Genomic DNA, 13,053 nt, shown 5'->3' with positions numbered 1-13,053 from the left:
ATTAAGTAAATGTAAGCTTGAATTCTCAGACTGATCGCCTACTTTTCTAATTAAGGTCAATTATATCAAGTCATGTTTACATATTAAGTGATCTGAATAAAATAAGGTGTGAAAAAAACTACTTTTGCATCTTACAATTATAAATATTCAGTTTCTCTAATCAATATTCTGAATGGTACAGATCACACCACTTTCATTCTTTGTTCAAATCCTTTTTGTTTTAAACCTTGTGATTAACTGACCAATTCAAGCATGGCGGAGATGAGGGTTGGATCTGGTACGGAGCCTGGGTGGCAGCACTCCAGCAGGAATGAAAAGCGCAGCATCCCAGATTTCACCAGAAACCTATCAACAAGCTTCTTCTCCTTGGTCAGTATGGACTCAGACTCCGCATCATCTGCTGCAGTTGACTGGTGTGACTTCCAGTCTACAACCAAGGAAGTTCAGTGGAGTAAGAAAGACAGTTGATAATGGACTAAGAATATCTCCCTACCATCTGATGTCTACTGTATTTATATACCATACAGCTTATAACAAGTATCATACAACTAAGACATCTTCAGTATAACAATTCTTCATACATAAAACGGTATCTATAATTTGTAAATCATCAAATTAAAGAGGAAGAAAAAGGAAAATGTCCATAACCATACAATCACAGATACAGTACATTGTTGTACATATATATAAGAAAAGACCACTGACTGACATTGAGAAAGATTGAGGTTTAAAGATATTATAACAAATTCACAAAGAATCTGTGATAATTACGTACAAAACACAATAAATTCATAGACTCAGACAACAGAAAAATGGTTTAAAACATGGATTGACATGATGAATTTCTGATAAAAAATGAACATAGAATAATTAATTTATTAAGATACAGATTCAGTTTGATATAAACTATTTTGTAGTTTGTCAGGGAAATTATTTTCAGGATGAAGAATTAAATGATAAAACATTTTGTTTTCAGCATGACTGTACAACTGCACTAGCCTGCCATCCAGGGCAAGTAAAATATAGGTCAGCGCTACTGAAAAATTTCAATAATTACTGTTCATCATTGTATAATTTTAGTTATACTTAGAAATTTAAAATCTGGTTGCAGGCTAGTACACAAAATAGTAATTGTACATCTCTGCTGTAAGTACATAGATAAATACAAATTCTTCAGTCACCAGGGAAACACCAGTCTCTTACAAAACAAAAATCACTAACCTTGAAAATCTTGTCAACATTTAGCTGGCTTAATGGAAAAATACAAAAAGCCTGTGCACACATGTAGGCTTTTGATTATATTGGTATATGCAAAAGCAAATCAAATACGACAAGATAAAAACCAGATCTAGGATTCTACATCAATGTCTTCTTAAATTCAAATATTTCCACCGCTGTACGACCAAATAACTCTATCATGACCTTGATCAACTCTAGCCTAAACTTTCCAACAAGAACATACTTATTATCCAGATGTTTTCTTTTCATGCAATCACCCCAGTCCATCAACTTCAAAACTACAATAAATCTATGTCTGCTAAGTAAGAGTTTATTTATCAGTACAAAATTACAAACACACAACAATGAAGATAGAAGCATCCCAGAAACAACAACATGCCAAGATTAATAGACTCAATGAGAAGTTAAGAAGAAACATGCCTTTCCTCCATGCTACATAATATATAGATTATATAACTTGGTTTCGATAGACACAAATACGAAGAAATATATATAAATTGTATTTTCTGATATAACACCACCTTAACATACACCTATGTAAGACAGATAAACGCTAAAAACATGGCTACATGAACTTTGACCTCTCCTGCCAACATCCAGTACATTTTCATGCATTTGAGACTGGTACAACACATTTACTCCTACGTACTATCCACACTGCCTCTTTTACTCATCCGTTTTCCGAGACTTTTCAAACCGCCCTCAATCCGTTTCCTGGCACTTAAGAATGTGACTGTAGCATGACTGGCAGTCTTGAAGGACATTTTCCCTTTACCGGCGACTCGGTTGAACTGTAACTCACTGCGACTTTCCAGGCGGTCAAGGGGTGGTGGGTCACTCAGGGCCTCTTCTTCATGGTCAGACTTGGTGGCTCGTCTCCAGCCTGTCAACATAGCCACACTTATAATGAATTTTGTTGTTGAATCAACCAAAAAAAAAAACAAGAAGGATATCATCAATAAAGCTGTCCAAACTATGCATTCCATTGCACAAATACAACAAAATGTTGGTACAAAAGGTGGAAATCAACACCATATGAGCTATAATGTTGACAACACAGCCATGCTACAGTGATGATTGGTGTTTAGGATTCCTCATACTAGCCATTCTTAATAAATTAATATCTAAATTTGCAAAATGAAGATGTACCAATTCTGTTACATTTAAGAAAGTATTTTTAACTTGGCGAATACAAACAATAAATGTTATCTGACTTTAAACAGCAACAGGAAGATGGAAACAAATCTTACAATACAAATATAAGGGTATTGTTTAACACATATATTACTGTACAGTAAACATTTGATATAAACTATTCTTAATTTGTGGATGTAGAATATATAGAGTCAAACTTTGTTATCTCTAAATCTGATAACTTGAAGACCCTTCTTAACTCTAAGTGAAAATTCGGTTCCACAGAAAAAAAATATATATGAAATATACCTGGTTATACCTTGCACAATCCTACTGGCATCGAGTTAACGAGGATCAACTGTTCTTCCATATTCTCTTGATATAACTTTGATTTAATGTTAAAATATCCACATTATAACTACGATTTCTTTTTCTACATAAATCCGAAAACAATTTTTCAGTTTCTGAACCCATAGCCTTGACTTATCCTAACTGGGACAGCTGTTTCCATATCGTCATTTCTTACCGAGGTGGAATTTACTGAAGCGGCGTCTCCCGGTACTATTGCTGGCTATAGAGTCGTCCTCTGTGGTGGTAGGTGTCGGTGAGTTATGCTTGCTGCTGTGGGTCTCATCCAACAGTTCCGAGTCACTGGCAGCAGCATACTGCTGCAGAGCTAGTGTCTGGAAGTAAGCAAGATGGTAAGTCTTTCTACTGAATGATTATTTACACCAATATTGTAGTACTGATTCATTGTATGAATTTGTACTGTCACATTTACTTTGAAGGACATTTAGCTTACAGGTCTGGAGTAAATGAGGTTTTCAAACAAATGGGCTTTCAGTACCACTCAGTGGCTTAACTTTTAATTGACAGTATTGCAAGGCAATGTCATCAGAAAGTTTCAGATGCTGATAAGTAAATACCTCTATCATGCACAATGTAGTTTCTCTTTTAATGCCATAACTTAAGCCAGCTTATAATGAACAGACATAGGAAAGAAACTAGAAGAACTTTATTTTATTATGACCTAAAATTCCATCAAGACTTAAATACATACAGAGGTTACTTTCTTCAGCTTTTTCTTGAACAGGGACTTGCGAGTTTTTCCATGGTAATTCCCCGAATCTTCAGATGCAGTTGATATAGAACGCCTCGTCTCACGTTCATCACCACTCTCGGATGTCTGTGATGTGGTACGCCTGGTCAAAATGTCATAAATTATATGCCTGTCTTGTGCTTGAAATAATGTCCAAATTTTGCCAACTTATGAAAAATCAATCTAATGGACATAAATAGTTTTTACTAAATTTCAAAGCCACAGTGACATTGAACCTTTGCTGTTTCCTTGACTTTGAGGACACAATTATCAGTAATATTCTATAATCATTATGCATCTACCTGTTCGGAGTAATACAAGTTTGACCTGTAACCTCTCACAGTGACCTTGACTTTTGAAGCACAAATATTAAGTGAGTAAGATATATTCTCTAGTTTATTAGTTACTGTGTAACATGAAATGCTTGTTGTGTATAAACTTTCGCTGTTTTGGAACCACAAATATAACTACAACAAACATTATTGTATGTATTATTGTTATACCATGTTCGCTTGTGCTAACCATGAAAGTTTGTCCCCACAAAATAATTTGAAAGCACCAAACCATGAAAGAACATTTTATGTTATACAGTAAATATAGGACAAATCTTTCTGCACAAACAGGGTCTCCAGTCAAACGTTTGAAGACTAAGTCACCTGATTGGAAGAGACTGTTTCAGTTTTTCCTGCTGTTCCTTCTCCTTCTGCTTCAGAGCATGGTGTGAATCAAGAAGTCCTCCCAGGCCAACCCGACGGAATGTTCCTCCGTGAATCTCCTTAACATAGGCCATGAACTGTCGCACGTCGCAAAACAGACCCTATCAACAGTTTGTGTAAAGATCATCAGTGGAGTCCAGAAGTTTTATATGCCAGCATCATTACAGCAGAAGTCAATAAGTTATATCAAGCACCATATTATAAAGTTTTAACACATGCAGTCAATACAGTTTTACTGAGGCATCAGATTTATGTTTTAAGTTTATATAACAACCAAAAAAGGAAATAGTTTCTTGTTAGTTGAAAGACTGACTGATAACTTCTACAGATATTCAATACCAGACAAATACTTACAATGTTGTCACTGCCGTAAAGGTCACGGCTATTCTCCACACATCGGGACACAAACGACTTGAAGATGGATGCGATAAGGACCCCCTCCACTCCACGATACCCTATTCCACCTATTGCATGGCCAAAGTTGTTCTGAAAACCATTCTGCTGTGATTCCTGACAACTGTTCTTCTTACTGCCTGCTAAACAAAGAAATATATGGAATTATAAACTGGTTTATAAGCTAAACCTTGAGAACATCATTTTATAGATATCAAAATAGCTCAACCTGTAACCTGTTTCTTAAGAACAGTTTTGTTTTCTAGTATTGGATAGTTTTCATAAGACAGGTTTGAATTTATACCATCATACAAACTTAACCAAACTTTTTTATTATCTCCCTTGAATTTATTTTTTTCTTAAATCTTAATGTAAGGCAGATGTTTGGATATTTTGATATCCTTTTTAACACATTTTATCTCAGCTATTTATTATTACTAGTTAGGGAAAGTTTTCTGTTCAAATTTCATTATCAATTTACCATTGACCAAGACCAAAGAAAACAGGCTTGAAAAAGATGCTATAAATAAAAGCATATCTCAGTACAAGTACCTTACAAATCAGATTGTGATTTTCACTGCAAAGTCACAGCTGGCATACAACACCCAGAGCACATACTCCTGCCAATATTACTATCTCAAAAAAAAAAGATTTATCACAATACATTACCAGTACCTGCTTTTGCAGCTGTACCTTGTGAATTTGATGCTGAGCGCTCGGCTCGCTCACTCTGTTGTAGAATCAAACAGGGCTCCACACAAAAGCCCAGAAAGGCGTGCAGGAAGTCAACACTGTCTTGTAATGGTGATTTCTTAATTGTGTCTTTCAAGTATGACTTGAACAAGGCTGCATTAACCCTTTGTAATCTCTGCAAACAGTTCTGACCTTTTAATCTCAGAAGGTCTCCATGTGAACCACGGACTCCGTCACCGCAACCATGGGGACAACCCAGAGCTTTAAATATGCTGCAAAAAGAATTTGCTAGATTCAGCTTTCATGATGTCAGAAAACCTTAATTGAAATGCATGTCTAAAAAACTTTATTTAAAGTTCTTAAAACAGTGAGAATAACAATGTTGGCAAGGTTGAAGATGCAGTGCTCTCTCCTGGTTGACCTCTATGATACAACATCAGGGAAATAAGCAATAAACTGTACAAACTACCGGATCATACCTGAGAATCGTGTCCATGGCCAGGCTGTGTGCAGTGGAATCGCCCTGTCCCTCGGCCTCAGTACAAGTACTAGTCTGGGATGGACTTCCCTCCTTCTCCTCAGACTCCTGAGGCTGGTCGCCCTCTGAGGCTGGAGTAGTTGGTGTCTTTGGTTGGTTGTCCCTGGGTCGCTCTATAATGTCCAGGTCGAGGAGCCAGTTCATAATGTTGAGTAGGACCTCACAGATGCGGTCACTGGTCTGAGTATTACTGATGAAATGCACAGCCTGGAGTATGACCTTGTAGTTGATGTGACCATTGTCCTGGAAGTAAGAAACAGACAGCTATAGATGGCAGTTAAAGTACAAATTGTCACACTTATTCCAATCATCTATGAATTAAATATACAACTCAGAACAAATTACTGACTATATATAATATTTACTATATGATCAAATATGGTTCAAATAGCCTGATTTTCTCTCTCTTTATAGATGTATGATGGTAAATAACTCCAAAAACTACAATTACTACAGAATATTTATTGAATAAGAAACAACTTTCAATATATTGACCAGTTGCCTATGTATAAAAACAAGCACACCAAACTGATCAATCAGAATTTTTTAAGCTTGTTATTAGTCAGTTTCAGCAGACCATGCAGAGTCAACAATTACCTGTATATAGTGGGCAGACAGGAAAAAACTTTCTATTACATAAACTTTATAATAAACTTTATTATAGAGTGTTTAGGTAGAATAAGAAAATACTTATACATGGTGGACATATCCTTGCAATAAATATATGTAAGAAGATGAAAGAAAACAACTTCATATTAATTACCTGTATAGACTATAAGTGGACATATTAAATAGGTATTTAACAGGATGACAGAAAACAACTCCATGTTACCTGTATATAGTGGATAGATCCAGGCACTTCATGTACCTCGTCTCCTTGGCGATAGCTGATATCAGAATCAGTCATACTACGAGAGATACCAGATTTCTTTTTACCATCGTCATCTATTTCAGTGTGACTTCCATTCACTGGACTTTTAGGAGAAATGGATTCATAGCTATGTTCTGTAACTGTGATGATAGGTTTTGGTATGGTGTCAAACTTTTTCTGGCCCATTTCATTGCCTGTTGATTCGCCCTGCTGGGATGATCCAGAGGATTCGTGACTGCTACTGTCTGTAGCAGAATCTTTGTCAAAGCCCTGGGGGTGAAGCTTGGCTTTAGTGTATGTGTTACGATTGCCTTTGCTTCTGTCACTATCAAAGGAAGTGATTCCACTGAGAGACAGAGGGAATTTAACAGTCTTACTACTAGAGGAGGAGTGTTGACTCTTTGAGCCCCGATCATTGTCACCATCCCCATCCCCAGTAGACATTGTACCACCACTGGACGAATCGTCTTTCATGCCATGAAGAAAAGATGAAGACTGAGTAGAGATTCCAGGAGACTTAGAAGTGGCAAATTGTACTTTGACAGGTGGAGCTCCCACTGGGGATAATTTAGTAGGTTTTGTTGAATTATCTGGGCTGTTCCTGTATCAATGTGTCGCCGAACACCTCCAAGTCGAAGCCTTTTTGTTTCACGATTTCGAAGTTCTTCAAATGCAGACAAGTAAGTAGGTCTATCTGGTGAAAGTTTATCTATCTCTGTTCCACTGCGAATAGTTGTCAATTTGGAGGTGAGCTTGCTGAAACCTTTGGCAGATGATCCTCGTCTGTCTGCTGACCTGTGTGCTTCAAATGGATTGAAAGGAAGTCCCCCATTTTTAAGGATCTTGATGTCAGAGAAAGGAAGCGAACGACTCCTTGCTCGATCAGTGTTTGTGCGTCGGAACACTTCATCGCAGACCTCCATTAGACGCTGCTGTATGTATTTGAGTGCCCAATATATGCCATCTTCAGACCAGTACTGACAGAACAGACATCTCAACACTGCCACATCAAAATAGCTTGCACTCAGGATATCTGGTGTGGTCGGTCCCTTTACACCACTGTTTACAGCACTAACTAACCGCTGCTTTACAAAGTCGTGATCTATCAGTGACGGGAGCCTGTGGCGTGAATTCATTTTGTCATAGGAGGAAGAGCTCTCCCTCCGTCCACAGCTACAACGTCTGCTGCCATCACCAGCTCCACGCATAGACATGACTGTGTTACAGTGCTCACAGATCACCTCGATGTTGGCAGATTGTGATCCGCCAGTGGAGGATGGACAGATATTTGACATTGTGACGATGGGTGCCCGTGGTGATGTACATTCCCCAGTACTAGTTTTACAACTTGGATTGTTGTCCTCATCACATTCGATACTCCTTTCCATGCATGCAACATTCAGATTCTCCCTTGAAGTCCCTTTCCCCATGTACACATAGCCTGCATTGGTGTTAATCTTCAACAGACTTCGCTGTGCCTTCAGTACATTTCTCTGTGGTTTGACAGGTGTTGCAAAACAAGGTATATCTGGCTGTCTGTAGTCCCATAAAGGTTGCCACAGTCTTAAACCGTTCTCTAGCTTCAACGTCTGAAAATCTGTGTCATCCATGTAGTCCAGAAGTGGGGCAAACAGGTACACAAATAGCTGTATTGTACTGAGGGAGTGCATTTGTTCCGAGGAGCCACTATTGCCAATGGTCCGGCCTCCGTTACGGAGAGGATCCGACTCTTGATCCTCACATTCTGAGGCAGCATCCAGGATAATCCAGTGGAGAATGTACAGCAACTTAGTCTCATTAGAACCAAATCTAGCATCTGTCCAAAAAAACAGTTAATAGTTAGGAAAATAACAGTTTCAAACAATCATTGTAATTAGTGTTGGGGTTTAAATTCATGATCTATCGTCACAATTTCTCACGATTGGTGATCAATTATTGATTTATCATGAACACAAATGGAAAAATCTACGAAAACATTCAACAAAATGAGGGAAAGTGTGACGGATATATTATAAGGTATCTAGCTATATTCTAAAACATTTTTCAGGGCATCCAGTAGACCTTTGAGAGACCCTTGAGAGTATGTTTTTGACTGCCCAAAATCAGATATGACTCTTTAAATTTGAAGGGACATGGCAACCCTCCAGATTTCTAAGAAATAGTGATTTGACTTCTGAAATTGCTAAAAGTCAAGGGTCAACTCGATGCTCTTTTTGAAATAAATCTATCTGTAATTCTATTCAAATCTCAATAACTCTTAAAAGTTTCCATGTTATAGTCAAACCCCCATCTATTACATAGTCATAACCGAAGGTAAAATGACTTCATCATCAATTAAATTGCTTCATAGCAGGAAAATATAAATATCACAGTGGTTAACAATCTGTAGTAATATTAACTTAGTGAGGGCAAGGCTGATCAACCATTTACTATGGCCAGGCTTGTGGTTATAATCAAATATGATATGTAAGAAAGAGCTTCTTGTACATTGTAATGCAACCTTTACCTATATTTATTCGCTTGCAAGATGTAAGGAGAGTGGAACAGGCATGCATGACATGAGGGAACGCGGCCTGTATAACCTTCCAGCGAGGTACACTCTGTATAGCCATACACAGGCTCGGGGAACAACCATGGAGAATGTTCTGGACCACCACACGCTCGAAAGACTACAAACATATCAAAATAAAGGCAGGCATGAGCAGTGAACATTTTATGTGATTAAGGATGGAATTACCAGACATAATTTCCCAAAGTGGTCATGTGTGACGTTAATTTAGATCCTATAATCTTGACCAATAACCATCAAAATCTTATTAGGAGTAGAACTTAAGTTATGTTATGATATATAAACTGCAGTGTAGAAAGTATTATTATTGGGTCAATTTTCACCATCTCAGCCCTATTAACTCTATCTCTTCTTTAATAACTTGGCTATATATAAATACACAGTACTATTAAAACATCTCTATTAGCCATAAGATTTTATACTGATGTTGGAGAGACTGACACATATTTATGTGTAACATTATTCCTTTAACATTGTCCCGATACCTTTTTACTTTTGTTTGAATTCCCAACCTGGCCATATTCACTTAATGTAATGATTAGAGTTAAATTAATTTTTAATATAAAGAACAATGGAACAATAAGTAAACTTACCACACATGATGCTTCACAGAGCTTTTCCAACTTTGGTCGAATGAAAGGCCTAAAAGTATCACAAAATGAAAACAAAGTATCAGCAGGGCTCAGCCTCACATAAATATCACCCCATCCATACCCTTTACATGTATATTTGTCAGCCTCACAAAAATATCACCCCATCCATACCCTATACATGTACAGTTATCAATAAACAGTGTATGTGACTTAAGCTAGGTACTGGCAAGATTTTTTTACAAAGTGGTAATCAAAATGTGATCTTTGACCTTTTAATTTCAACAGATAACCACCAATATCTTTATCATACATATGCATAGAACTTGATGGTATATACATACCAGTATGATAAAATGGGAAGTACAAATGTTTTCTTGTAGGAAATTGTTTTATTTCAAAAATGGTCAAGTGTTCATGCCTTTATATCGAGGCCTTTAACCTTAGCCAATGTCAACCAAATTCTAATCAGTTATGGGACTAGACATTATGGTATGAATATCAATCAATTTTATGGTTTATGACGGTTGTGCACAAACTTTTGCTTTCAATAGTGACTGACCTTTGAGTTTAACCCTTGCCTAGTGACCGCTAAAATAAATAAGTACTTAGCGGTAGAATTTAATATTATGAATGATACTTATAACAGTGTGAACTGAACCTGCTAAGGGGTTCATGAGTTATCAAATGCAGATATTGAACTCTGTACTAATGGATGGACTTGCACATGTAAGTGATTACTAAATATTGCATACCAGGTAATCATAACCTTTGTGTGAGGTTGATACCTGGATAATATTAACAACAGACTACATCCTCAGTCAATATGCTCTTTTCTTGGGTTAATAACTCCTGGAAATTAGTGAAGCTAAAGGGTGCAATTGTTTTATTATTTTTGATAGAACAATAAATTAAAATTACAAATGATTACAACTATGTTTCTTCTTTAACATTAATTTCATTGCAACATTTTTTTTTCAACACAATTTAACAAGATCAGTAACACAGTGTGCGAATTTAACGATAGACCGATAGACCGAGTCTAGTATATTTGCTGTCGGTCTATGAAAAATAAATACACTGAAGACTGAATGTCTATGCACAAGAATCTGGTGCATATACAATAAAATCGGGAGTGACATAACACCTACCTTACATGTATGGATAAATGAGATATTTATTTAACACAGAACACCCATTTAGTCTCACCTAGGTATTTAATTCCGTCCGTATAGACCCTCGCTTTACGCTAGTCAAAATCTCATACTTGACTCGACGCCATATTGCTAATTATGTTGGTCGTGGTCGGCCTAATTACCCTAAGTGCACGATGGAGCGAAAAGAAAAAAAATACAACATTTATTTTTATATATTTTACCGCTTATAGTTTATAAATAATAAAATTTTGAATTGAATATAACAGTTTCTGGGAAGAATAAGCTTAGTTTTCTTAATTTTAACTATGTTAGAAGAAAAACACAATTATTGATATGTGGTCTTTTCGGTCCATTGCGTTCCGATTCGGGTAGTTAGTCGTACCGTCACTTTCAAAATGGCGGGTCGACAGTATGCAATTTTGACTAGCGTAAAGCGAGGGTCTATACGAACGGAATACAACATCTAGGTGGGACTGAATGGGTGTTCTGGGGTAAATAAATATCTCATTTATCCATATATGTTAGGTAGGTGTTATGTTACGCCCGATTTAATTGTATATGCACCAGATTCTTAGCGACACCAAACGGTGTCGGATAATAGGCTAGATGTCTAGTAGTGTTCGGATCGATTTTGTCAAGAGGAATTCTGGTAAAAAAATCTAGGTCTATGAAGTTTTTAGCAGGTCTATGACATTCTGAAATCCCATAGACTGATTGTCTATGAAGATAAAAATCTTAAGTTCATTGACTGACTGTAACAATCTGTATATATTTATATTATATACATGTATCTTTCTGCAACTCAAACACTTGTACCAGTACTAGTGTTGGCCTATATTTTTTCCCTTTATAAGCTTCATATAGGCAAGTTTTATTGTATAATTATAGGACAGAAAATGAGTGAGAATAAACAGTACATTGATCATTGGTAGGGACATAAAATGTTATGCAAGCCCAATCTATACCATTGTGTATCATGCATCTTATAATTTAAAAGCTAAGAAAATATGAAAAGTTATAAAAGCATGAAATTAAAAAAACAACTTATGTAGGCCTACCATTTGAAGATTTTTTTTCGCATTCACTAAATTTTATTAGCAAAAGCAATGGGTCTTGTACTGTATACAGTAAAATATATATATATACCATCTGTTTAGCCAACATATCAAATTACAAAGATTATATATTAATCGTAATTAAAATATAACATCATGATGATCACTGTGTGATTTTATCACCATTCTGTTTAATTTATTTTTTCTCTTTCTCTCTCTCTCTGACCCTCTCTATATATATATCCATCTATATAAAGTAGACACATAAGCTAAATAACAGAAATATGATAAACGTATGTATATATGTATTGTATATGTTTTGAAGTCTGTAATGTTATGTAATACTTCGAAACATGCATGGCTATTGCTTTATCTTGTATGTTTATTTTACCACATTAAATAGGGTCTACTAGCTTTAGTACCTATCAATTACTCTCATTAGTCTATACGCCGTCTGTTTATTATGGTTGCATCAATGTTTACAGTAACAATGCATAACGATACAGCCCAGATGTCAACAAGCAAACTGTTGATTACCTCGTCTGCCGCCAGAAGAAAGTCTGGATGGGCAATGGGATCGTCTGATCTCCATCCAAATCGTCACCCGAAATAGTCTTCCGTTTTACCATATTTCAGTTTTAGTTAGTCTATGATAATAAGACATGATATTCCATCTTTACGTCGGTGATCGAATCTTCTTTGATCCCCACAAGATGGCCGCAGCCCGGATACATTATCGAAGAGGAGATGTGATGTTGATGAGCTTGCTGCTGCTGCTGCTACTGTGAATGAACTCTTGACCTTTATGGGGAAGGGAGATAACTCGGTAACAAGGCGCGGGAAATCTACATCGTAAAATACGCAGTATTAAAGTTAAGACACAGTTATGGTTACTTACAGAACACACTTCTGGAAATTTAATTTTGTGTCGATTGTTTATATAAAATCCCTGATTGGCATCATGCTAGATTAGATTAAACTTATTATTATAAAATTCCG

General features: G+C 36.4%; 1 protein-coding gene across 1 annotated transcript in view; it reads right to left on the bottom strand.

Moving 5' to 3' along the window:
- Positions 1-12,683, bottom strand: part of LOC117342584 (protein unc-80-like) — a 56,471-nt gene extending 43,788 nt beyond the window's left edge. Inside the window, 13 exon segments of the mRNA XM_033904782.1 lie at positions 243-427; positions 1,889-2,122; positions 2,900-3,056; positions 3,434-3,575; positions 4,129-4,289; positions 4,543-4,724; positions 5,275-5,546; positions 5,754-6,055; positions 6,645-7,284; positions 7,479-8,499; positions 9,190-9,352; positions 9,846-9,894; positions 12,592-12,683. Coding sequence (XP_033760673.1) covers positions 243-427; positions 1,889-2,122; positions 2,900-3,056; positions 3,434-3,575; positions 4,129-4,289; positions 4,543-4,724; positions 5,275-5,546; positions 5,754-6,055; positions 6,645-7,284; positions 7,479-8,499; positions 9,190-9,352; positions 9,846-9,894; positions 12,592-12,683 — 3,600 coding nt within the window.
- Between the last annotated feature and the right edge of the window lie 370 nt (positions 12,684-13,053).

Source organism: Pecten maximus, chromosome 2 (genome assembly GCF_902652985.1).
Source record: "Pecten maximus chromosome 2, xPecMax1.1, whole genome shotgun sequence".
In the NCBI taxonomy this organism is placed as follows: Eukaryota; Metazoa; Mollusca; class Bivalvia; order Pectinida; family Pectinidae; genus Pecten; species Pecten maximus.
This window is presented reverse-complemented; position numbering and strand designations above follow the sequence as displayed.